At 36.5% G+C, this 25,560-nt stretch overlaps 4 protein-coding genes across 10 annotated transcripts; 3 read left to right on the top strand and 1 right to left on the bottom strand.

The window, feature by feature from the left end:
• The first annotated feature begins 1,419 nt into the window (after window positions 1–1,419).
• LOC121796125 (metal-nicotianamine transporter YSL1-like) lies at window positions 1,420–4,887 on the top strand. 5 transcript variants are annotated; one of them, XM_042194870.1, is made up of 8 exons: window positions 1,420–1,636; window positions 2,066–2,153; window positions 2,224–2,588; window positions 2,660–2,835; window positions 3,082–3,176; window positions 3,269–3,403; window positions 3,483–3,672; window positions 3,765–4,887. In XM_042194870.1, exons 3-8 carry the CDS (start codon window positions 2,234–2,236, stop codon window positions 4,794–4,796), a joined length of 1,983 nt encoding a protein of 660 aa, XP_042050804.1. In that variant the 5' UTR covers window positions 1,420–1,636; window positions 2,066–2,153; window positions 2,224–2,233; the 3' UTR covers window positions 4,797–4,887. The 5 variants fall into 5 exon arrangements, with proteins under 5 accessions (XP_042050804.1, XP_042050803.1, XP_042050802.1 ...); XM_042194869.1 differs by having other exon boundaries at window positions 1,421–1,636; window positions 2,232–2,588; XM_042194868.1 differs by lacking the exon at window positions 1,420–1,636 and adding an exon at window positions 1,879–1,936 and having other exon boundaries at window positions 2,232–2,588.
• Window positions 4,888–7,015: 2,128 nt separating this feature from the next.
• LOC121796123 (granule-bound starch synthase 1, chloroplastic/amyloplastic-like) lies at window positions 7,016–10,554 on the top strand. Its single transcript, XM_042194865.1, has 12 exons — window positions 7,016–7,090; window positions 7,696–8,099; window positions 8,167–8,265; window positions 8,343–8,432; window positions 8,509–8,572; window positions 8,642–8,742; window positions 8,826–9,185; window positions 9,288–9,464; window positions 9,546–9,737; window positions 9,823–9,909; window positions 9,974–10,102; window positions 10,189–10,554. The coding sequence occupies exons 2-12, from the start codon at window positions 7,710–7,712 to the stop codon at window positions 10,303–10,305; spliced, it is 1,806 nt and encodes a 601-aa protein (XP_042050799.1). The 5' UTR covers window positions 7,016–7,090; window positions 7,696–7,709; the 3' UTR covers window positions 10,306–10,554.
• Window positions 10,555–10,633: 79 nt separating this feature from the next.
• Window positions 10,634–12,284, top strand: LOC121796124. Its single transcript, XM_042194866.1, has 2 exons — window positions 10,634–10,992; window positions 11,071–12,284. Exons 1-2 carry the CDS (start codon window positions 10,769–10,771, stop codon window positions 11,666–11,668), a joined length of 822 nt encoding a protein of 273 aa, XP_042050800.1. The 5' UTR covers window positions 10,634–10,768; the 3' UTR covers window positions 11,669–12,284.
• Window positions 12,285–16,948: 4,664 nt separating this feature from the next.
• Window positions 16,949–25,350, bottom strand: LOC121796120 (ubiquitin carboxyl-terminal hydrolase 10-like). 3 transcript variants are annotated; one of them, XM_042194862.1, is made up of 15 exons: window positions 25,117–25,350; window positions 24,840–25,033; window positions 24,625–24,720; window positions 23,551–23,808; window positions 23,090–23,234; window positions 22,380–22,439; window positions 22,200–22,295; window positions 21,006–21,386; window positions 20,777–20,917; window positions 20,230–20,400; window positions 19,420–19,677; window positions 19,179–19,327; window positions 17,929–18,462; window positions 17,558–17,834; window positions 16,949–17,480 (listed from the first exon to the last, which is right to left on the bottom strand). In XM_042194862.1, the coding sequence occupies exons 2-15, from the start codon at window positions 24,992–24,994 to the stop codon at window positions 17,361–17,363; spliced, it is 2,841 nt and encodes a 946-aa protein (XP_042050796.1). In that variant the 5' UTR covers window positions 24,995–25,033; window positions 25,117–25,350; the 3' UTR covers window positions 16,949–17,360. The 3 variants fall into 3 exon arrangements, with proteins under 3 accessions (XP_042050796.1, XP_042050795.1, XP_042050797.1); XM_042194861.1 differs by having other exon boundaries at window positions 24,840–25,056; window positions 25,168–25,350; XM_042194863.1 differs by lacking the exon at window positions 24,625–24,720 and having other exon boundaries at window positions 24,840–25,349.
• Window positions 25,351–25,560: the final 210 nt, after the last annotated feature.

Below are 25,560 nucleotides of genomic sequence, written 5' to 3'. Positions count from 1 at the left end.
ATGATGTAGCAAATGATGATTGAAGAAAATTTAATGTACATGTCATGGCATTGGTTGGGACTACATTCCATATACATTATGGTTAAATTGCACTAGCTATAGTTTAATTACATAGTATAAAAATAGTGAACTTTGTCACCTCCTCAAAAAGTTAATGCATGCATGGGCTTTTAATTTTTATATTTGCGACGAAACAATGAGTTATTTTATGCAAAATATTTGAAATTGATTAGGTAGAAAATTATCTTTATTTTACAATAAATCAAGAGTTCCATCTACATCAATGGATAGAATAACCTGTATTTTAAATTGATAAGGTAGAAAACTGTACGACTTAATATAAGTAATTGCTAGTGACGAAATGGTTTCTAAATTACAAAAAAGTACTTAATATTAGTTTTATGGTAGGTTGATACAGTATATCTTATAGAAATTGACATTACATATACTTTATCGATAATATTAGTATGAATAAAAATCATATCATTATTTTATCAAAATTTTGATATACACATCGAATTTTAATCAATTTCAATACCGACATTATACCAACTTTTTAGATGTTGTACATATACCATATTTTTACAACATACTGATTTGGGTACGACATATTGAAATACCATTATACCAAAATCTTATTTCATCTTGTTATATTTATTTAGTACGATATGAAAGTTTGGTATATACTGTATTACTGACACATGTTAGTATCGTAGATTCGTAGTATGCCGAAAAATTAGCATATACGTACCATACTTCATTGTATATACCAAACAAATACGATATATACCGATTACCGAATTTTCTGTATACCGTAGTATATATAAAAATGCACGACACCATATTGAAAATCACAGTATATTGAAATTTCAATATTCTCAATATTATTTTGGCAAGATAATTACGATATGCGGGTATTTCGGTATAATATTCCACCATATTTCAATATATTTTTCCACCAATATGCTAAACTATAAATAAGAAAGACAATGCTTCCTGTTTTATAAAATGCACAACTAATTAGATACTATAAGAAAGATGATTCGAACCTGAAACTAAATAAAATCAATGTTGTTTTAACTGTAGAACACAAATGGTGACAAAGACTTTTGAGCTACCCAACAGTGAGAATCTCTTTGACCCCTCCAACCAAACATCAATCAATTTCAATTCTCAACCTTTTGCGACACGTCTAAAACTACATTACAAATGATCTTTTTTCTATGGTTTATTCTCCACCATATGTATATGCATCACCACATCCAACTTGTAAGAACTTGAATCCGATTCAATTCTTCCTTTTCACTGATATTTAGCAAATAACTTGGTTTAAATTTCCTTGTTTTAGTATATATAGAAACTCATTGCATGAAGGCTTTTCTAGTGGAGGAATTATTACAACTTCAAAGTTTGAATTCGACATCTACCGAATTTATTTTTTCATTTCATATTCTCTAGTCTCCCCTCATGCACATAGTTATTTAATTTCAAATTGTATTTTATCATAAGCATATTTAATTTGTCAACTTCTTTCTTTGAAGCATTTTAAAGGAAAGAAAGAAATGACACTGAAGAAAGGAGTTACAGTACAACTTAATATGAGCAATAACAAATCATAAATTGTATCACTACAAAGGTGAGATGCCTACCTTCAAGAATTAATTGATCTAAATTAAGTTGTCTACAAACATAAGCGTATAAGAGCGAAACACGTTTACCGTTTAAATGATTGATAAATCTATGGAATCAACTGATAGTGCTTTGCTTGTTCCTCCTATTTTAGAAAGTCTGAGATGATGAATTGATGATAGAGGTGAGTTGACGAGATTAAATACAAAAAAAGATTTATATATACATTCATTTAACCTCTATAACTTTATATATATTCAGACCAATTCTAAGTCACAAGTAGTAGAAAAAGATGTTTTCGTACAAGGTAAACGGCTACACTTATATTTATATGTAGACAGGTCATTCTAGGCATGTGTTGAGGAATTGTAAGACTTTGGACTTTAGACAATAATAATTTAGTTTAGAATATTGAGTTTATACATATATATTGCAGCTGCAGCATCACTCATTGGCATTCCTAAGCAATATTCTACTTTGATCTACTTGAAGAATCTCAAGATCAGAGTGCATTCATATATAAAGTAAGTAAACATTTAGTAAATGAATTGTTTACTTTAACTAATCCTCATCTCATCTCCCATGTTACTGGAGTTTTGAAGGTATGAGCAACGCGGAAAGCGGATCAGACAGGAAGAGGGAGATAGAGGAAGAGGCGCGCGTGTTTGAGGAAGAGGATCTCAAGAGGGTCCAGCCATGGCAGAAGCAGATAACTCTTCGCGGAGTGATGGCCAGCGTCCTTATCGGCTCCATCTTCAGCGTTATTGCCATGAAACTCAACCTCACCACTGGGATCACTCCAAACCTCAATGTCTCAGCAGCTCTTCTTGCTTTCATCTTCATCAGGGGATGGACTAAACTCATCCACAGATTCGGATTCGTTTCTGCGCCTTTCACTAAGCAAGAGAATACCATGATACAGACATGTATTGTTGCATGCTACAGCATTTCTGTTGGAGGTTTGTAATAGTCCATCTTTCTTCTCAATTACTACTGTTCCATTGATAATTAATTAAATTGAACTCTTCAGGAGGGTTTGGATCTTATCTGTTGGGGATGAACAAGAAGACATTTGAGCTATCTGGTGGAACCACCACAGTTGGAAACACTCCCAACAGCATCAAGGAGCCCGGGATTGGCTGGATGACCGGTTTCTTGTTTTTAGTCTGTTTCATCGGCCTTTTCGTGCTGATTCCTCTTCGAAAAGTAAGTTGATTATCAAACCAAATAAATCCAGTTTTATACATGATGTTTGTGATCTTTATCTTTATACACTGCTGTGATCTTGCAAGTTTTTATTTTATCTTGACAAGTTTGTCCCCTACTCTACCCAACTGTGGGCTAGGACCACATCATAATGTCAATGAAATGGATTATTTTAGTTTGTGACAACTAGTATTTAATTATTTAATTCAACTTTGCACTAAGAGGCTCCAAAAATTGGTCCCCCAGATCTTGATTATTGATTACAAGTTGACCTTCCCGAGTGGCATGGCAACTGCAGTGCTCATCAATGGATTCCATAACAGAGGTGACAAAATGGCCAAGTAAATCATAATCCCTTCAACATCCTCATCAATATGACAACAATTAATTAAACTTTCCTAAATCCTAATACACATATAAATCTACTTTGTAGGAAGCAAGTGAAGGGATTCCTCAAGTCCTTCTCTTTCAGCTTCTTGTGGGGTTTCTTTCAATGGTTTTACACTGCAACAGTGGAGTGTGGCTTCTCCCAGTTCCCGACCTTCGGACTTCAAGCATGGAAGCAATCGTACGAACTCCCTTTTCGTCTCTTCTTTCCCTTTTTGTTTCTTTTTTACATAGTCAGCTAATGTAGTGTGGTTTGGCAGATTTTACTTTGATTTCAGTTTGACTTATGTTGGGACTGGAATGATATGTCCCCACATTGTAAACTTATCATTGCTTCTTGGAGCTGTGCTTTCCTATGGCATGATGTGGCCACTTCTACACAAGCTTAGAGGAGACTGGTTTCCTTCTGAAATACCCGAATCCAGTATGAAGAGCCTCAACGGTTATAAGGTCTCGTTCTTCTTCATCATCTTCGTCTCTTCGCCATCAATACAAGAACTTCTCTAGCCATGATCACCTCCAATTTTCCACTTTCTTGGCAGGTTTTCATCTCCATAGCCCTCCTTTTAGGCGACGGCCTCTACAATTTCTCCAAGATACTATACATCACAGTAATGAACTTCACCACAAAGCTAAGCAGAAGAAAACTGGATCCAGCCGTGGACAACGCGCTCAGCGATCCAAGAAAAGACGAGGTTTTCATGCGTGACACCATTCCCCTATGGGTAGCCGCTCTTGGCTATGTAACACTAGCACTAACTTCCGTTGTCGCCATTCCCTTCATAATCCCCGAGCTCAAATGGTACTTTGTCGTGATGGCGTACGTCTTCGCGCCATCACTAGCCTTCTGCAACGCGTACGGAGCAGGGCTGACAGACATAAACATGTCCTACAACTACGGCAAAGTAGGACTATTCACCATAGCCGCGCTCTCAGGGAAAGAGCACGGCGTGGTGGCAGCGATGGCCGCGTGCGGAATATTCAAGTCCATCGTGAACGTGTCGTGCATACTAATGCAGGACTTCAAAACAGGGCACCTCACCCTGACCTCGCCCCGAGCAATGCTGCTGAGCCAGGCCATTGGGACGGGGCTCGGCTGCATAGTTTCGCCGTTAAGCTTCTTCCTGTTCTACAAGGCCTTCGACATAGGCAACCCGGACGGGGAGTTCAAGGCGCCCTACGCCATCATATATCGAAACCTCGCAATCATAGGCGTGCAGGGCTTCTCGGCCTTGCCGCAGCACTGCCTGCAGCTGTGCTACGGCTTCTTTGCGTTCGCGATCGCGGTGAACTTGGTGACGGATGTGTCGCCGAGGAGGGTGGGGAAGTGGATGCCGCTGCCGACGGCGATGGCGGTGCCGTTTTTGATCGGAGGGTATTTTGCTATTGACATGTGTGTGGGGAGTCTTGTGGTGTTTCTGTGGCATAGGTTTAACCCAAGCAAGGCGGATTTGATGGTGCCGGCGGTGGCTTCGGGTTTTATATGTGGGGAAGGGATTTGGTCGCTTCCTGCGTCGGTTTTGGCTTTGGCTAAAGTGACTCCGCCGATTTGCATGAAGTTCCTGCCTGCCTAATTATTACACCCACCTCAACAAAAGCAGATCTTGCTAACTTTTGTTTGTAAAAGTTTATGCAAATAATAATAAAAAAAAAGGAATTGGGATATGAGTTAGTACAAATTTAAAACATTATTGTTTGTAATTGTGATAGTTAAAACATTATTTTATTATAAAATTTGTTAAAAAAAAGATAAAATACAAAATAAAACGCACAACTAAAAATAATCACAACAGTTAAAATATAAAATTGAAAATACACAATTGGTACTTAAAACATACTATAGGTTGTGTGGATAAATATATATAATAAATTTTATATATTTTTGAAAATAATAAACATGAAAGATATAATGATTTTATTTTAATACTATTGAATATTATTACTCTAGGAGATACGAAGACGAGAGACTATATGTTTCTTCTTTATCAATATAAATGAGAGAGGGAAACATGATCGTTGATATACATATTCTTGTTGGTTTATGGGGATTACAAGAGATACAACCAGGAGTAATATAACCCAAAAGGAAGAAAAGGAGAAACTGAACTGAATGAAATTACAATTGAAAATCGAAACAACTGAACCAGTATGATAGCCGAGTCGAGGAGACCTCTTCCCGCAAGACGAGATACGCCCCGGTAGTGCTCTTGGTTTGGCGTGTCGTCCCCAAAGGTAAAACGGCTACGTCTCTTTTGATGCAGCACCGCAATCAGCAGAGCTCCGGCGAACTGGATGAAGGAGAGGGCAGAGCTTCGACAGAAAGACAATGCAGAGAGAGGGAGAGAGCTTATGCTGTTATGCTTGTGAATAGTAGTGTCTAATGCAGTGGAATGACTAGCCTATTTATAGGCCAAGCCACCATGCAGGGTCAACCAAGCCATGAAGGCTCATCATGGCAGATTCGTAACCGCCGACGGTTACGAGCGTGTGTGGCAGAAGTGTGCCTTTCGCGTGTGCTTTTCTCACGTGGCAGCTCTAACTGTGCCACGCTTGACGACGTGTCAAGCCACTTGGATTGCTGACTCTGCGGTGGTATAAAAAGATCCAAGCACCAAGCACAATTGCCAAGATCCAAGTCCGAGATCGGGCCCGCTCGGGCGGGCGGCGGCGGCGGCGCGCGCGTGCGCGCGTGTGGGCTTTTTCACCCATCTTGGTCCACTATAATTATTAAGTAACATAAAGTCACTTAATTTAAACACATTAAAAGATGTGTTAATCCTCCAATGTGGGATAATTAACACTAGTTAATTATTCCCTAAGCTCCAACTCCAAGCTTTAATTAAAAGCTAATTATGCCCAATTTTAATCCACTATTTCTCACTCACTGGAAATCGGATTTGAGAAAGTGAATATACAACATTTATCTACGTAAAATGTAGATCGACGCTATATCATTTAATTTCACAAAATTAAATGTCTCGTCCCATTTATTATTTGGTCAAAATCCATTGATCGGGCATATTTAATCCATGATTTTTACAATTCTTAATTTAGAGAGTTAAGATCATAACATAAAAATATGTAGTATTGCAGAGTTGAAATATTACCAATCTAAATTTGATATGTCAAGCTGGAGAGTGTATAGACTCCTAAATAAGAAATACTAACAAATAGTAGCACAGTATATATACTATCGTATATTCCAACCGTTTTATGCACATATTACGATAATGGTATGTATAGAAACAGAAACTTGTCCGTATTGGAAATTCGACGGTACTCATTTTCCGATATTATTTGCCACCGTTAATCATGAAACGCACTTGTCATTATGTTGTATTCATCTAACTTCAAGTGGAGCACAAAGCACTAGTAACCTCTTGTTCAACTTGGAGTAGGCAATCAATTGATTTTCCCCTGAAATTTTGGATAGAGAAATCTTGTACGCTGAATTGATTGAAAGTTGAAAGAAAAAACATTTCTGTAATTCAAAAGAATATTCCTATATATATATATATATATACAAACGTGAATGATTTGTAACCGTGAATATAACGTGTATATTTTTCAATTACTACTATATTTTGAGGTCGAAAATGGTCAAAAAATGCGTAAATTAAACTAAAAAACATTAATGAAAACACGTGAGAATTTTAAGCCTCAATTTCTCGCATATTCCGATTATGCCCCCACCTCATGTTTGGTAATCAGTGGCGACCACTGTGGTCACGCCACGTGTCGTGCAGGTACTATTTTTTAAATGGGATTCACCTTTTTAGCAATGATGAATCAATTCACTTGCAATTCCCATACATACTGATACTCTGCTGCGCTCAAAGCTCAACTCAAAGCTCTGCTCCTACATTTGGTATCTTCTTTTTCTTCAATTTTGCTTCAATTGCTTTCACATCCATTTTGTGAACTTTGATCGATTTATTCGTGTGTTTTTGGATCACATTTTTAGTTTTATCTGTCGTGGTTGATTTGCATGCAATTCCTGATGAGATTTCTCGATTTTAAGATTCATCCCCTCCACCAATAATCTGAGCACTGGCAGGAAAATTGAGTGAAAACCTATGCAGGATATAACAATTCCTCACCAATATTGGGCTAGGAAATACTAGAAGTAGGCAGTCTAGTCGGCGACTGGCTTAGTCAAGGGGTTTTGGGGATTAAGGTTTTCGATGGCTGGAGTCGGGACGATTGAAATGGAAAAAGGAAATATAATTTCCACGTTTAAAAAAGTGAAAAGAAAGTTACAAACTACGTTTCCCTTTACAGATGTGGAGTAAAAGATTTCATTTTTTGATAAAAAAAAATGTAAAAGAATCCGTTAAATGCTTTGCACATAATTAACTGTTACTCCATATGCCATGATATTCCTAATACTATTACTATTTGATGTTTTCTTATTATATTGTATTCAATCCATATTTAATATTTTGCTTATTCTTTTATAACTCTGTGTTTCAGAGTGAGGTGTCTCTATGGCGAGTATACAGTTTGCTTCGTATGTCCATGGAGGCGCAACCTCAATGGATTCTAAGTTAAATCTGGCCCAGATTGGGCAGCGGACTCAAGTGATGACGCATACGGGGTTGAGATTAGTGAAGACGGCTGAGGTGCTTCAAATGAGAAACAAGGTGAAAGCCAGTGCTAAACAGTGGAAGAATGTAGACACAAAGATCATATGTGGAACTGGGATGAACTTGGTTTTTGTGTCGGCCGAGTGTGGCCCGTGGAGCAAGACTGGAGGCCTTGGGGACGTTGTTGGTGGACTGCCTCCAGCCATGGCTGCAAATGGACACAGAGTCATGACTGTGTCCCCACGTTATGATCAGTATAAAGATGCTTGGGACACTAGTGTCACAGTTGAGGTTAGGGACTTCCATTCTTGTTTCTTGTTTTTCATTAATTTGCTTCTAACTTTTGTTCTTGCTCTAGGTACTAGTTGGAGACAAACTTGAAACTGTGAGATTCTTCCATTGCTGGAAGCGTGGAGTTGATCGTGTTTTTGTGGATCATCCCATTTTCCTGGAGAAGGTAGAGTGAGTTGTTTAGTTGGTCAATGCTACTAGCTATGCCGGATCTTATGTTTTTAATCAATGTTGTTTCAGTAGGTCATCGGAAAAACCAAATCCAAGATTTATGGTCCTTCTGCTGGAGAAGATTATGAGGATAACCAGTTGCGCTTCAGCATGTTGTGCCTGGTCGGTTTCTCTCCTTTATCAAACAGACTTGATTGTGAAGGAGATAATAATAAATTGGCTGTTACTCTGTTTTCAGGCTGCTTTGGAGGCTCCTAGAGTCTTGAATCTAAACAGCAACAAGTTCTTCTCCGGACCGTACGGTATGTTCAACATCAACTCTGGTACATAAAGTGAAAATGTGTGTGATTGATACTGGACTTTATAAATAGGTGACGATGTTATCTTCGTTGCTAATGACTGGCACACTGCTTTGCTTCCATGCTACCTGAAAACCCTTTACCAACCTAAAGGAATCTACACCAACGCTAAGGTGAGAATGAAGCTAGAGAGAATCGAGAATTTGTTCCTGAACTTTCAATTCTCACTTTTGCTTGTCTGCTACTATACATATAGGTTGCCTTGTGCATCCACAACATTGCCTATCAGGGAAGATTTGCATTTTCAGACTTCTATCTGCTCAATCTACCTGATCAACTCAAGAGCTCTTTTGAGTTCATTGATGGGTATGAGAAACCAGTGAAGGGAAGGAAAATTAACTGGATGAAGGCCGGGATTATAGAATCTGACAGAGTTGTAACTGTGAGCCCCTATTATGCCAAGGAACTTGTTTCTGGTCCCGATAAAGGTGTTGAGTTGGACAACATCCTACGTATCATTCCTTTTTGTGTGTCTGGCATTGTAAACGGCATGGATACTCAAGAGTGGAACCCACTGACTGATAAACATATCGACTATCACTTTGATATCTCCACTGTAAGGCTTTGATATCACCACTGTAAGGATAGTTGATATTAAACTCAATCATGCTTATTGAAGAGTAGAGGTAATGTGGTTTTGGTTCTGTAATTGTTTCAGGTTATGGATGCTAAGCCATTGCTGAAGGAAGCTCTTCAAGCATTAGTGGGTTTGCCTGTTGATAAGAACATTCCTCTCATTGGATTTATTGGCAGACTTGAAGAACAAAAGGGATCAGATATCCTTGTCGCTGCAGTTGAAAAATTTATTGGGATGGATGTTCAAGTAGTCATCCTTGTAAGTAGTCTAAGCATGTGCGATTGTTTATCTTGTTAAAGTTGAACACTGTCTTATGACGATCACTTGTTGTTGCATCAGGGAACCGGGAAGAAGAAGTTCGAGAAGGAGATTGAGAAACTTGAGGAGTTGTACCCTGATAAAGCTAGAGGAGTGGCTAAATTCAATGTGCCATTGGCCCATGCCATAACTGCCGGTGCTGATTACATGTTGGTTCCTAGCAGATTTGAACCTTGTGGGCTCATCCAGTTACATGCCATGCGATATGGAACCGTAGGAATATCCTTGCCTCCCTATATGTTTGCATTTCATTTCATATAGATGAAAGTGCTGAATGAATTATCTGTGGTTGGATCAGATACCGATCTGTGCTTCAACCGGTGGTCTGGTGGACACTGTGAAAGAAGGATACACTGGTTTCCATATGGGAGCTTTCAGTGTTGAGGTATGTCACAATATCGATTTTTCCCAAGATGTATATGTAGTAATTGTTGTGAGCATGGTTGCAGTGTGCTGCGGTTGACCCAGATGACGTGACGAAGATTGTGAACACAGTGGGCAGAGCTCTTAATGTGTACGGCACGCCTGCATTCACTGAAATGGTAAACAACTGCATGTCACAGGATCTATCTTGGAAGGTAAGTCGTGTAAAATACACAAATGATGGGGTATATAAATATATAATGTATAATGGTTGTATTTGGTTTTGCATTTGGATTTGCAGGTGCCTGCAAAGAAATGGGAAGAGATGCTACTAAGCTTGGGTGTGGATGGGAGTGAAGCTGGTATTGAGGGAGAAGAAATAGCTCCACTTGCCAAGGAAAACGTTGCCACTCCTTGAATTCAGATCTCATTTCCTTCATTCCACTACTAACCTATGGACAATGGGTGATTATAAGTTTTGGTTTCACAATAAACTTCCTTGCTTACAAGTTTAGTTGTCTTTTTTGTTTATTATTGTTTAAAGAGTCCTGTCATAATTTTAAAGCAATCTAGGATGACATACAAAATCAAGATTCTTATCTTATGTAGTTTTGATGACATTCGACCGTTCTCTAAAAAATTGAACTTGGTGAGCTTATCTACTTAATCAAGCTTGTACCAGCTTCAATTAATATTCTAAATCTTTGTAAATTACGGCAGACTGCATCATTTCAAATTACCGTTAATGCGAAATAGTCAATTTAATAAAATAACTAGATCCATCCACATTAAATATTGTGTGGGGTCGGTTCCACCGTTGGCTGGCAATGGCATAGATCAGAAATGGCAGTTCCATCTCCACCTTCACCCACATCAAACTCATGGAGTTTCAAAAAAAAAAAAGAAGACACAATAGTAGTCAATACAACGTGTTTAACAGTGAAATAAAAAAAGACAGCACGTGCCAAGTGACACTAGTCCACAACCCAATCTTCATATCTCCAGCTTCCACACTATATCACCATCTCTCATCTCTCCAAATCTCCTTCCACCTCCACTTCACTCATGGCGTCGGCGTCTCTCACCCTCTCCCTCCTCTTCTCAGGTAATTAATTAAGCACTTCACTTCTCCACTCTCAAAACAAACAATCAAATCAACTAATTAACTAACTCAAATGTGCAGCACTATTCCTCACAACAACATCAGCAATAGGCATCAACTACGGGCAGATCGCGAACAACCTCCCCCACCCGGAATCAGTAGTGCCCGTTGCCAAATCCATGGGCATAACCCGAATCAAGCTCTACGACGCCGACCCCCACGTCCTCAAGGCCTTCGCCAACACCGGCGTGGAATTCGCAGTCGGCATCGGCAACGAGTACCTATCCCCAATTCCAAAAAAGCCCTCTCCTGGGTGAAATCCAACGTCCAATGCTACCTCCCCGCCACCAAAATCTCCTACATTGCCGTCGGCAACGAAGTCCTCACCTCCAACGACTCCTCCCCGCCATGGAAAACATCCACACCGCCCTCGTCTCCCTCAACCTCCACCGCCAGGTCACCGTCACCACCCCCCTCCGCCGCCGTCTTCCGCCGCGACATCGCCAAGAAGCTCGCCTGCATCCTCGACTTCCACTGCAAAGTCGGATCCCCCTTCCTCATCAACGCCTACCCTTACTTCGCCTACAAGGCTGACCCCAAGCGGGTCCCCCTCGATTTCGTTCTCTTCGAGGGATCCGGGATCGTCGATTCAATTTGTTTAGGTTATGTATGTGAATGAATTATTAGTAGTAGTGGTGGGGCAGGGAGAAATAGAAGTAGCACTAGCATTAAGCAAATTCAATTTGGGACATGGAGGGGACAGACAGAGAGTATTGATGGGAGTCAATATACACATATTTTATTTTCTGGATTGAAACAACCATAACAAATATTTTACTACTATCCATTTTGAGTAATGTGACTGGGGTTTGCCATGTGCTTCTTCTGACTTATATGTATGGTAAATAAAATAGAGACGTATAATAGTTTGTTTATTTTATTTTATTTTATTTTATTTTATTTTGGAATATTATGATGGAATCTGTGGAGGAGTTAGTAGTGATGGTGAATAAAATAAGTATTTTGAGGCCTTGGGTCAACACATAGAATTGATTGTTTAGATTTAAATTAATTAAGGTGATTTTGGATGCAGGAGAGGCTTGGAGTTGGAGTATTATCGATTTTATGCCTGATCATAATTGCACTACAAATATGATCTGATGAGAATTGAATTCATCGAAGACGAGAAGTAATAGATGAGTTGACAAAATTGTGTATGAATATGATGTTCATTACTTATGTACGTACTTATTACTCCCTCCGTCCCCTAATAGGAGTCGTTGTTTGACCGGGCACGAGTTTTAAAAAATGTAGAGAAAAGTTGGTTGAAAAAGTTAGTGGAACGTGGGACCCACTTTTTTATATTGGTTTTATAATAAAATGTGAGTTGAGTGAGTTAGTGGAATGTGGGGCCTACTACCATTTATGGTAAAAATAAAGAGTGACTCTTAATGGGGGACGACCCAAAATGGAAATTAGCGACTCTTATTCGGGGACGGAGGGAGTATTTATTTGAACTCGATTCCTCAATTTTAGGCTTTTTTAAAAAAAAATTAGTGGTGTGAATTCGGTGACTAAAATCCAAAATCAGTCGTATCATAAACATGGAACCGCACTTTTAGGCTGACAATGCCAATCATGTCAATGCTTCTTGTAATTTATTTTTTGTCTACAGTATTTTTTCTTTTTCACCATTGCAGCAAAATAAAAGCGATTCTGTCGGGCCCCACACTCCGGCCCGACATCATATGAGGGGGTTCAATCAGGGTACGCAGTAGCCCGTTAAGGGGGAGGCCCTAATCCACTGGCTGCCAGAAGCCCATCTCCCAAGGCCTCACACTTCTGCCTGAGAGATGGAAGCAAAAAGCGATTCTGTCGCCTTGGCGGACCCCACACTCCGGCCCGACATCATATGAGGGGGTTCAATCAGGGTACGCAGTAGCCCGTTGGCCCGACATCATATGAGGGGGTTCAATCAGGGTACGCAGTAGCCCGTTAAGGGGGAGGCCCTAACCCACTGGCTGCCAGAAGCCCATCTCCCAAGGCCTCACACTTCTGTCTAAGAGATGGAAGCAACTACACGACAGCAGTGAGATTCGAACCCAGACTCATTAAGCAACTAGACAGATGGAAGCAACTACACGACAGCAGTGAGATTCGAACCCAGACTCATTAAGCAACTACACGACAGCAGTGAGATTCGAACCCAGACTCATTGCAGCAAGATCTGCCCCTCCGTTGCCAACTGCGCTACGCCCCTGCAGGCATTTTTTCTTTTTCACCAAATTCTATTATGAGTAGTGATAAATGTACATAATTTCTACGTACATAATTGGATATTTTAGGTATTTTCACTTCAAAATCAGTTTATTATTTTTAATTATTTTAAAATAGATTACTATATTACATATCTGTCCTTTAATAATACATCCGAAAAATTAAAACTTTCAAATTAAAGATTATAGATTTGGAAAAAGATTTGCAATTCTAATGTATATCTATTTAATTATATCTAAATCAAATGCAAATCAATATGAATCTTACAAACTGCTTCCTTCAAAGCATTTGCGTCAATTAAAATTAAATGTTAGTCATATAGTTGTACAGAGAAAAAGAAAAAATATTGTTGATATAGCTTTAAAATATTAAAATCATTCCAAAAAATTTAAAATTATACGGAGTACTGTAATTCTTATAATCAAAATAGTAAACTCAATCAATATTCATATACTATCATACTTTAATTTATTTCATCATGCAGTTAATTGAGTTAAAAACTACCTACTCCATTAATCTCTAGTAAGTGATACATTTCTTTTTCTCACAGTGTGTTTTGAGAAAATAATAATAAATAATTAAAGTACATTATTCTTCCACTTACTTTATTTTTTCATCATTTAACTATTTATATTTATTTTTCCAAACACATGCGAAAAAGAAATGTGTCACTTACGTTGGGATGATGGGATGAGTAGTATTTCTATAAAGAAAACTATAAAATACTCTATATAGCTTAAAAATATTAAATACATGAGTTAGGAACATGTTACTATTATTTTATCGAAATTCAACTGTAACGTTCTAAAAATTAAGAATTTAGTGGAGCTAAAAGTTTGGAAAGTGAAAAGTTAAAACAAAATTGTGAAATTCTTAAATCAAAATCGTAAACTCAATTGTTGGTATCTTTAAAGCATAATTGTTTCCAATTTTAATTTCTTTCATGATAAAATAAATTGAGTTAGGAAGTCTAATATTTTTACAAAGAAATACAGAAATATTAAAAATATAAATTTAAAATATTAAAGCTATTCCAAAAGTTAAGAGTTTAATTAGAAAACTAGAAATTTGGAATGTCAAGTAAACTGGGCTAAGGTATTTAAATAAAAAGATATTTAATATTTATTTTTTAAATTGTTAAGTGGACAAGTTAGGAACATGCAATTATTTTCTAATAGAATTTGCTTATAAAATTCTAAAAAGTAAGAATTTAATAATATTAAAATTGAAAAATAAAGTATTAAAATTAAATAAAGTCAGAAATAGCTAGGATATGGTTTGTTTAGTATGTGATAGTAATTATAGGATAAATAATTAAATATTTAGCTTCAAATATAAAATAAAAGAGTTAAAAATATGTGATTTTTTTATCAAGGTTCAACTATAGCGTCACAAAACTTAATAATTTAATGAAATTAAAATTTTAAAAGATAAAGATATAACATGAAAGTTTATGAAAATATTTAAAATAAAATTGTATATTCAATTAGGATTACAATAACATATCTCAAATTTTAATTTGTCATCTCATATTGTGAATCGAGCTTGAACTCTAATATTTTATGAAGAAAAAGTTAAAATATTAACTATATAACTTTAAAATACTATTAAATAGATGAGTTATGAACATATTTTTTTTTATCGACTGTAACGTTTCAAAAAGTGAGAATTTATAAAAATTAATCTTTTGGAATGTAACGTATTCAAATTAGAACTACGAAATTTTTAAAAAATTAAAACTGTAAACTCAATTAGTAGTATTAAATTTTAGTTTGTCGCATATTATAGTAAATTGAATTAAGAAACCTAATACTATGTAAAAAAAAGAGAGAAAATATTAAATACTATATATTTATAATACTAAGTAGATGAGTTAAGAACATATTTTTGATCGAGGTTCAACGTAACGTTCTAAAAATTAAGAAGTTGAAGAAATGGGTTAAAAATAACAAAAATAGAAATATTAACTATATATCTTAAGATAATTTGATAGATGAGTTAAGAACGTGTGATAATTTTTTTAATTAAGGTTTAACGTAATGTTCTAAAAATTATGAATTTACAGAAAAGAAGAATGTAAAGAATTAAATCAAAATTATAAAATTCTTAATTTTAAAATTGTAAACTCATTAATAATAATATATGGACTAATATGTACTATATCAAATTTAAAATTCTTTAAATTCTTTTTTTTAAAACTTTACTTGAACCTCGATAAAAAAAATAATCAAATACTTTTTAAACTCATTTAATTAACATTTTGTAGATATAACTAATATTTTACTATCTTTTTAAAAATAAATTGAAATTTGGAAAGTAAAGGTATATACCTTATTAAAATACTACTCCATGTATTTTGGAAGTAAGATATATAATCTTTTACAATTTTTATTTTTGAAAGTAAACGTATATAGTTAATGTTCCAAAATTAGTTCTCTTATAAACAAATAATCTGTTTTTATGAATGTAGGAGTAATTAATAAGGTATACGAACAACTTAGAAATTTAATTAAAAATAAAATACGTGTAATATAAAATTACAAAACATCATTTTCCATTCCATTGCTTTAAGATTTTAATTTGTACGTTCATAAGATTGAATAATTGATTTGTTACAGGTAGATTCATAAGAAGGATAATTTAGTAAATTAACAATATAATTAATAACAAAACTAATTAAAATAAAACTGATTTGGTCCTATTTAAAAGGTAAGGGTATTATGTACATAGAATTTAGGTACGTTTATCTTTTCCCTTCTATTATAGTACTAGAAGTTTTTGTTTATTACATAACCAAAACCATATTTTACAATGAATATATATGCTCACTGTTAAATAAAAGGCTACTGTGGAGATTAATGGGATGTAAAAAAGCGAAAATCTAAATATTACTACTGTTAATTAGAGAATAAAATAAAATAAAGTCATAGCACGATATATTCTACTGCATTCATCCATAAACAGTTTATAACTTTTAACTGGCACATTTGAAGAAATTTTTGGCGGATTTCAATGAATAAAAGATTTAAGCAAAAGGTCAATGTAAAAAAATGTATTTTTAGATGATAAAAAAGAAAACTGTATTCTTTTTGTGTCAAATAAGGCAATTATGATGTTTTTTTATGTACGGATAAAGTATGCATTATGAAAATTCTTGTGGTAAATATTTTCTTGAAGTCACATCTGTAGTACATACCCTACTCCCTCATTATGAAAATTCTTGTGGTAAATATTTTCTTGAAGTCACATCTGTAGTACATACCCTACTCCCTCCCAAAAAATACTCCATCTGTCCTAGATAATTTGTCCCAGTATTCCATTTTGATCCGTCCCGGATAATTTGTCTCACTTTAAATTAACCATAAATGGCAAAATAAACACTCCATTCACCCACCCCCACCATCAGTCGACTCCTCTCCTCTTCCTCGGCAGATTTGAGAGAATCGGTCAACTCCTCTCCTCTTTCTCGGGGGAGGAAGAGGAGTCGACCGATACTCCCAATTTGGGCAGCAGATTTATGAAAAATGGAAGTATTATGCGTAGCATTTGGGCAGAATTTGGGAGTATTTTGGGCAGTGGGAGTATTTTGGATGATTAAAACATTAATTACAACAAAAAATGGAATTTTTTTTTTAATTATACTCCAATCATCACAAATTTAATATTTCAATAAAACAAAGCAGAAAAAAATCAAAATGAGACCCCTTTTCACTACATACCTTCATTTAAATCAAAGTCAAACAACATTTCTTAAAACCCGTGTCAGGTCAAACTGTCCACGGAGGGAGTATTTGATAAATATAATTATCATTACACCGTCAAAATCATTTTGCTCCATTCTGTATGATTAAAGTTACCTCATTGCTGTATAGAACCCTCCGCATAAAAAAGTTACAGCAATCAAATAATAGGGCCCGTTTTCAATCGGCAATACCAAAATTATATCCTTTCTAACATTATGGCTTCTTTGCCACCATCATATCTAATCTCCATTAAGCTTGGCAGCATGGGTGCAAAAAAGCCCAAGCCACACCGTCATTAGCCATATAAAACGATCAAAACGAGCCCTATCGTCATCTGATGGTTCGCCCATTTCACCGTTGGCTGTTAACTCGTTGGTAGAACAGCACATATGCAGCAGATGTCTTGATTTCAGATTCATTCACCGGGGATACATGAGCGTCGTCAAAATGGTACCACTTGCCATCAGTTAACTGCAACAAGATTTAAATTAGTCCCACTGCAACAGAAATTAAGTCATAGGCCATGAATTTCAAGCCATGAACATTACCTTGCAATAAGCAGAATAGTGCCCTCCACCAAGACCTCCATAGTGGTTGCTTATGGCATACAATTCGTAAGTATGCGACCCTTCAGATGCATCCTTGCTCTTCACATACTTGCTCAAATCGAGATTATGAATAGGAAAATTTACAAATGTATCAAGTTTGTTTTTCAGCCATCTGCTATATGAGAACCGCTTCAAGTGAAAGACAAGAATATCAGGCAACCTCCACAAATCTAACTTTTTACTCGCTTGCCTATGTTCCTTGCATTGAGGACAATACCTGCATTGTTAATTGAGAATGAGACACATTGTAAGAACAAACAACCTGTTAAAAGAGGTCAAGATAAACAGACATTTCAGGGATTATCCTATACCACATATCATCAGGGCCTAAGGGCTCCTCTTTCAGAAATGCATCCAGACACGAAAATAGGGAGATAGCCTCTTGTTTAGTCTTCTTTGCAAGAATTCCAGACTTGTGAACCTCAGGAAGATCCTTTAAATAGCTGGAATCATAGAGCTCATGCTCTTTATCAGTCCAATCCAGCATGACTTTCACCTTACGAGCAGGTTTAACAGATGAATCCTTCAATATTGGCCTGCAGCTATGACCCTTCTCATCAGTTATGCAAAGCCGGAATGACAACTCTTTGCTAGACATTCCTTCTGCATCCATTTCTTCTGTTGATTGGATCGCCGGTCCCAACTGGGAGCCAGAACTCTTCATCTGCTCATCCAATGCATTAAAAGCAGAGCCATTTTCTCCGCTACAGTGACCCGTTGTAGATGTAAAGAATGATTTTCTTCTTAAAGGAGAGAGGATCCTCTTAACAGCAAGATCTATCCCCATCCCAGAAAGTGGGTCCTCCAAGATAGTAACTAAAGGCGTTAGGAAGAGCTTCCTCTCACTGGAATAGAAGTGGTATCTTGGTCAACAACCAGAGCAGTTCAAAATCTCAAGAATAAATCATCTACATAATATAACAAGTCATTGGAACACCAAATAAATAAAGAAATACTCCCTCCGTCCCACAAGAATATGCACTTTCCTTTTTAGTCCGTTCCACAAGAATATGCACTTTCTAATTTTGGAAACTCTTTTATCTCTAATGAGGTGGGACCCTTTCTCCACTAACAATACTTTAATTACTTTTTCTCTCTACCTCTCTCTTACTTTACCAATTTTGCATTAAAACTCATGCCAAACCCAAAGGGCATATTCTTTTGGGACGGAGGGAGTATGATCTTTTATCTTCCACTAAAGAGAATAAAAATGGGCTAGAAATCCTCATACACCAAATATAATATTATTGCCTTAGACCAACTTTACAAAAACATATTAATTCAAGAAACATAATCTACACATTCTCCCCCAACTCTGAACTCGTTTTCCAAGAAAAAGTCTACAGTCTTAATTATGCAGCATACCAATGCAAACTTATCAACCTAAACCATCTTCAAGCATATAAAAGCTTGACCAATAGGAAATGCTTAAATTTTTAGAAGTTCAGGACAATAATGATAAAAAGAAGTATTGGCAGCCAAATGTTACAAACAATGGATATTCTTTCTAGTTTTCCAAATAAAGACATCCAAGAGTCAGCTGAGGTAAAGGAGAACTCACACATCCTGATACCGATGGCATATCTCTAGTTTTGTTAACTCCACCTCCCTTCTGGGGAGCCTGTAAGCAACAATATGTTCATCATCCTTAATTGTAGCCAAAGGTTCTGATGGATTTTCCAGGTAACGATATATCCGATGTTCATGAACCTGGAGATCAGAGCCTTAAGGTCGGTATATAGTGGAAATATATTATTTAATGCAGAACTCCTAAACACAAACATCAATTGACCAATAAATACCTCAGCAAGGAGCAAGTATTCATCATTACGTAAGCAGCACGCAACACCCAAAGCCTTGTTAAGATCTTTACAGCATCCTTGCTTCAGAACAGTAACTGTGAAGGGCATAGGCAGGCCACTTCCATCACCATAAAACACTGTTACTGTCATTGACCTAGTTGCTGTTGAAGGAAGAGGTAGCGAGAGATACATGAAGGGGTCAAATGTTATTGAAATTTTGTCACAAACAGGGCAAACCAGCGTCGATTTGTATTGGCCCTGTAAAACTTCCCTATTATTAGATAGATGTCACCAAGAACTCACTGATAAAAGTAAATCAATGTCACAATGAAATTTGAGAGAACAGAGAGTCACTAACTGAAGGTATCTGGAGTCTGGACTCTATTTTCTGGAAACAATTAATATCAACAACATTTATTGCTGATAAATGAAATTCAATATGGAATGAATGTCATTTCAATTCAAGTGAAAGAGAAAATCAGAAAATTAAGGATAATCTAGGAATATAACAAGATTGAAATATACGGCTTCAGAGAACAGAATCAGATATCTATTAATATTTAGAAGTAACTACAGATATTTAATATTTACTTTAAGTTCCTAATCTCAGCATAAGGCTTTAACCTTGGACCCATTATAACTTACTATGTGCTTTTGTCAACCATAAAAGAACAAGTACTCCTGTTACAGAAATAGTGCATCTCAAGACATCAAATTATTATTTTTCCTTATCTAAGAGACCTTTGAAAACTCATCCTAGCACTACTAATCCAAAGTAGAGAGATGAATGCGTCCAGGCAGAGTTTTAACCTGACAGATATCCACAATTACAGAATCATTCCTCGCCTTGTGATACCTCCACAACTCATCCGCAACATCCTCATCGGGCCGACCACCAGAATCCTTAATTTCAAAATATGGTTTCTGCATAACACGATTTAAATCTTCATGTAGCCCATCAAGCAGAAAGGCAAGCAGCTCCTGAGAAAAAAAGTTACATATCATCCTCTAAAGCTAACCAGAACAGGAAAAATGAGGAATAAGGGGTCTTAATATAGTTCTTTATATCACTGTACATTACAATTCTGCATAAATCTCATAGTACCATTTTTCATAAAAATCAACAAGATGATGTTAGCCTAAGATGACAGATCACAACATATAATGATGCAATATAAAATTTGTCATTTCATGTTCATGGCATATAATCTAAGTCAGTATTCTTTATGCAGAGCCTTTTTCATGAAGTTATTTGTAAATTAGAAAAACACTTCACCAAACAACTAAGAAAAGTTTTTTATTCTAGACATGCACATGACATAAAGTATCATATATTCTATTCAGGAACAAAAGTAACCTGTGAATCATGCTGATTATAGCCATTAAACTGTGGAGCAAAACGTGCAAGTTTCCCCTTAAATGCACGAGGGGCAACTGGAGCTCGACCAGGTGACCAGAGTTTCCTCAACAAATCACCAAATGAGAGGGCGAGCTCTCCCTGAAAAATTGACGTATAGTAATTAACGACATATTACTACAAAAGAACCCATCATGAAATCTAGCACTGCAGGCAGAAAAGAAATTACATTCATTCCCAGGGGGTTCTGTCTATTGATTTCATCACTATAATCTTGCAGGAAGTAATCAGCAAGGGGTGGCGTATGAACTAAACACTGAAGTGAACTGTTCATAAAGCAAGTATTCCCCAAATTCTGCAATCCTGCTAAGCCACCCCTATCTTCTCTTTTCAGAGGCTTCAAACCATCATATGCATCTTCCATATCTCCACTTGTAGAGGTGGATGTACTTCGCTGGTAAATGGGGTTATAACCAGTTGAATTTCCATTAGACATAGTTGGACAGCCAGCAATTGAAAAGATTGACCTTGAAGGTTCCACTGGAACCAATGCTAAGCCATTCCCAGTTGAATCCATGCCAAGACCATCAGTTGGCACCTCAAGAAGAATCTAAAACAAGGGGGAAAGAGAAAAGAGTGAAGGTTATTAAATTGATTGCATTATGAAGTCTTTTCTTTGCCTAGAAAACCCATATGAGAAAATGTAGACATTCTATATACAAGCCTATTGAAATAGGGATCCTGAGCTTGATGAAGGACATCCTCTGTTCCAAAATAATAGCACCAGTGAAGGGAATGTAGCAATCATTTTCAGAAAGTAAACAAATCAGAAAGAAGAACTCTTTATTTTCCGTGCAAATGATAAACTTTGGTACCCACCAAAATATAGAACGCATCAAATATCAAAATACCCATTTCAGTGAACCTAACTATTAGCAAGAAGAGAGAGCCCTGTCTAATGAAGCACACCTTGTCACCATATTTTTCTCACCGTTTAAGATAAGTTAAAAGAAATTTCATAAATACTACCCATCCCAGCCCAACAAAAAAATTTAGGAAAAAAAACTCCGTTTTCCACCTACTCGTGATAATTAAATTCTGATAAGATTTTAGAAGATTTCAGTTTTATCAACCAATCATTAGTCAGAAACTCCCCAAATGCAAGGCCTCAACTGAAAAGTAACATTTCGATGATAATTAAGTAATGCTATTCCTCTTGGGCCGATTAAATTTTTAAAGATGTGACCATTTGACGAACCCCCAAAACTTAAAAGAGAGGAGCAAAGACATTAAAAAGAAAATGATAGAATTGCCAGCCACATTCCAAACCATGATATGATTGTAACACAAACATACTAATCAGAAAACATACAAATCATTAAAGGAACATTTAGCTATTATTGACAAGGAACAGTAGGCCTACATCTTGATCCATCTGTAAATTAGACTCCTCGAGGGTTTTGCTTGAAGAAAGTAATATTGTTTGCTTCTGCTTATTGAAAAAATCCCACATTCGTGCCTGTAAAAGACTCACAAGAAAAAACACATTAATGTATTGCCTCTAGGCATATCATTAAGGATGATATATGTGCCAGTGACAGACCTCTTGAGGGTCCAAACCTTTGAGTTGGCATACTTTGCCATATAGGTCATTTAAAGAAGCCTGAAACACATAATCCAAAGGTAATTAGCACCATTATCAGAAATAATTGCAAAGAAAGCTTTAACAACAAGTGATCAAATAATTGGTACAAAGTAGCAACAAGGAAATCTTAGAAAAATACTGAGTTTCTGTTGCACAAAATGTCAGCTGGCATGCATACAAGGATACAAAAGACTACAATAGAGAAACTCAGTACTTATACAATAGAGAAACTCAGTACTTACTCAAAAGCATCATTAGAGTCTATACTTGAGGAAAATATGGTCATTTGCATCTAACACCGAGATATTCAGTAAACTCTAGTAGTAAGGTAAAATATATTTTTTATTGTATGCAGATAGGCACAGACTATGATCCTGTTACTAAAGGTAAGTGCTCAGCCACACAGTTTGGCAAAAAAGATTAATAGGAAGAGGGATGAACAGTTAGCTACCGTGGAAGTACTATATATCTGGGAAGAAAAGGAGAAATGACCAAACATATATGATAAAGATTACAAATGATGTTAACCATGCTACGGATCTCTGGAAGAAATAAATAAATAACATGCTGGATAAAACTTGCGAAAAATATCACTAGATAATTCACGAATGAAGTACCAAGCATCTAAAGTAACCTTAGTCCTCAATAAGTTAGTTTGAAAACTTCACCTTTTTACTTAGCCTTATAGGAACTTCACTCTGGTCTCTAGAATCAATTAGTCTGAGAGAAAGGGGGAACACCTCCACAACAAATTGCTTCTGTTGGGCCCCAACAGAAATCATCTTCCGTGGCAACGCCGGGCCTCCTTTATACCTGGGGACCAAGAAACTCGATACTGAATCAACTTATCTAAAAGGTGGCAAAGTATTATCTAAATCAAGGGTGAGATTCAATAAGAAACTTGCACTAATCCCCAAAAAATATGTTAAGCTCCTAAAATGCCACTACGAATTATTCTCAAAATTGATGTCTGTTGTCTTTAAAAAATGAAGAGAGCAATCAACAACAATAGAAATTCTAGTTATAATTCCGACAACTAGGATAAATCTGTTGGGACACGTAAATGAAAATTTGGATTAGAAATTTAGAACATGGAAAATAAAGAAATTCCAGAGAGTAGAATATGTACCATTCTCTTAACTTCTCCCAAACTTCTTGTTGTACTAAAACGTAATCACGTCCTTCATCCAAAGTTCTGAGAAGCTGAGGGTCATCATCTTTATCATCCCCCCCACTTACAATAATATCAGTATTGTCAATCACTCCGGGCCTAGGCCTATCTTCTACTGTATTTGACGATGTTACAGATTGAGATTCAAACGGATTGTCTGTAAAGGGATATAAACCTTCTGTTTGCCCAGTGTACCTCTGCCAGGCTCTGAACCACCTGTAAGAATAATTAAGAAGGATACTGAGACAACCTATCTACAAATGTCCAGGAGTATCACATCTATATAGGGGAGAGGGGGGTCATTTCCCACGAAAAGTGGAGTTAAACAGACACCCCACATCTTTGAAGGAGTATGATAAGTGCTGATACTGGCATTCTTAAAGGATACCTTGCAGTATAGTTTGGGCCATCCGCACAACCCCACATAACACAGCTTCAAGTTAGTTAATTATTGGACATGGCTCTTTTATAATTATTATATGCATATATTAACTACAACTGCATGACAAGAAGAAATCGGTCTCCTATAAACTAAACTAAACTAAACTAAACTAACATGAATGCCTTCAAGCTCAATTCAAGCCAAGGAAATCAATGGGATGCAGAATCCTACTAATTTTATTAAGTCTCTTCAAACAGGAGCAATTAGTACCTCAATCATATAGTAATATAAAATATGCTTATATCGTTCCTAATAAATCATGACCATAGGCATCCACTGAAAGGCTAAACTAAACCATTTGGAAGTAGTAAAGACCAATAAAGCGAATTTTTCCCACATATCTCCATTTGCTTGGCTTTATCTTCCATGCAGCAGAATGGCAACCCAAAGGTGCCCACTCAGAAGAAATAGAAAGAGAAACTACACCCCAGGACCCTAGTCAATCACCACTATAAAAATATTTCCAGTCACACAAAATACATAGTATTTGATAGACATGGTCACAAGTGGATCTTATTCAAGAAAAAACATCAGGATAATTCTATTTAACTGGCTAAATACTCGTACGGTGGACAACATAAAATGCATACCATGAAAGAGTTTTCCGAGAAGAATCAAAATTAAGAGTAACCTTCAAAACAAGAAGTGGTCCCTTCAAACAGCCAAAAATCAAAATCTGCGTTCGTCTATTATTAAATCACAATAAAAAAGAAACCAACAGCAATCAACAAACAACACGAACTAAGGATTAAAATGCAACTACTCAATCGACTATAAGAAACAATCAATCAGCAGAGCATCTTACCGACTCGAGATGGGGTAGTACAGATTCCCCTCCCGAAAATTTGAATCAGCCTTGGCACTGAGTTCCTGCACAATCCTCCTTTCCTCCTCCGGCTTGCATGGCAATTCTATCGATCCATTTTCCATCATGAAGTGATAAGAATCTGGAATCGTCATGATCTAGACCGCGAGCAATCGGAACAACTCACGCAAAGGCTGAACCGCCAAATCAAGCCACTCTAAACAAAAAAATAGTACTTAAAATCAATATAGACAAGTATCCGGAAACACAAACTCACGGCGGATCAGAGAGCAGGAAGAGTGCAAATTAGTGAGGGGGGGAGAAAGACCAGATATACGTCAACGTGGAGAGCGTAATCAGGAACCCTAGATTATGGGGAAGAAGAATTGGTGTTCGGATTTAATGTCAGATCGAAAACTTTAAGGGGAAATGACTGAAGGAAGACAAGACAGAGGGATAGATAATTCGAGAGAGTTAAAGTTTTCCGAATTTTTGGTTTTACTAATTACACCACAATAGTAGATTTATTATTGTTGGTTGGAATCATTAACTAGGCAATCTCGAAATTTATTGTTGTAGAAATAGCACCAGTGAAATTAGTAAAAAAAGTTTACTTGAAGATTTATTCAATCTTTCTGGAGCTTTCCATTGATACAAGAATTGCCAGAATCAGATAAGTAACGAAGAAATATAGCCAAAATATTTTTTTTGAGTCAAAATT

This window comes from Salvia splendens, chromosome 3 (genome assembly GCF_004379255.2).
Source record: "Salvia splendens isolate huo1 chromosome 3, SspV2, whole genome shotgun sequence".
NCBI classification, from domain to species: domain Eukaryota; kingdom Viridiplantae; phylum Streptophyta; class Magnoliopsida; order Lamiales; family Lamiaceae; genus Salvia; species Salvia splendens.
Note: the sequence above shows the minus strand (reverse complement) of the source record. Positions and strands in the feature narration are given on the sequence as shown.

What these genes read in the sequence shown, in the direction of transcription:
- LOC121796124 (XM_042194866.1), top strand. Translation starts at nt 10,769, where the DNA reads ATGGAGTTTCAAAAAAAAAAAAGAAGACACAATAGTAGTCAATACAAC. An exon ending in CCTCTCCCTCCTCTTCTCAG is followed by an intron (nt 10,993 to 11,070) that starts GTAATTAATTAA and finishes TCAAATGTGCAG; the next exon opens with CACTATTCCTCACAACAACA.
- LOC121796125 (XM_042194870.1), top strand. Translation starts at nt 2,234, where the DNA reads ATGAGCAACGCGGAAAGCGGATCAGACAGGAAGAGGGAGATAGAGGAA. An exon ending in CTACAGCATTTCTGTTGGAG is followed by an intron (nt 2,589 to 2,659) that starts GTTTGTAATAGT and finishes TGAACTCTTCAG; the next exon opens with GAGGGTTTGGATCTTATCTG. An exon ending in AGAGCCTCAACGGTTATAAG is followed by an intron (nt 3,673 to 3,764) that starts GTCTCGTTCTTC and finishes CTTTCTTGGCAG; the next exon opens with GTTTTCATCTCCATAGCCCT.
- LOC121796123 (XM_042194865.1), top strand. Translation starts at nt 7,710, where the DNA reads ATGGCGAGTATACAGTTTGCTTCGTATGTCCATGGAGGCGCAACCTCA. An exon ending in GTTCTTCTCCGGACCGTACG is followed by an intron (nt 8,573 to 8,641) that starts GTATGTTCAACA and finishes CTTTATAAATAG; the next exon opens with GTGACGATGTTATCTTCGTT. An exon ending in TGGGAGCTTTCAGTGTTGAG is followed by an intron (nt 9,910 to 9,973) that starts GTATGTCACAAT and finishes GCATGGTTGCAG; the next exon opens with TGTGCTGCGGTTGACCCAGA.
- LOC121796120 (XM_042194862.1), bottom strand. Translation starts at nt 24,994, where the DNA reads ATGACGATTCCAGATTCTTATCACTTCATGATGGAAAATGGATCGATA. An exon ending in TGGGAGAAGTTAAGAGAATG is followed by an intron (nt 23,235 to 23,550) that starts GTACATATTCTA and finishes CTTGGTCCCCAG; the next exon opens with GTATAAAGGAGGCCCGGCGT. An exon ending in CTATAAGGCTAAGTAAAAAG is followed by an intron (nt 22,440 to 23,089) that starts GTGAAGTTTTCA and finishes TATGTGTTTCAG; the next exon opens with GCTTCTTTAAATGACCTATA.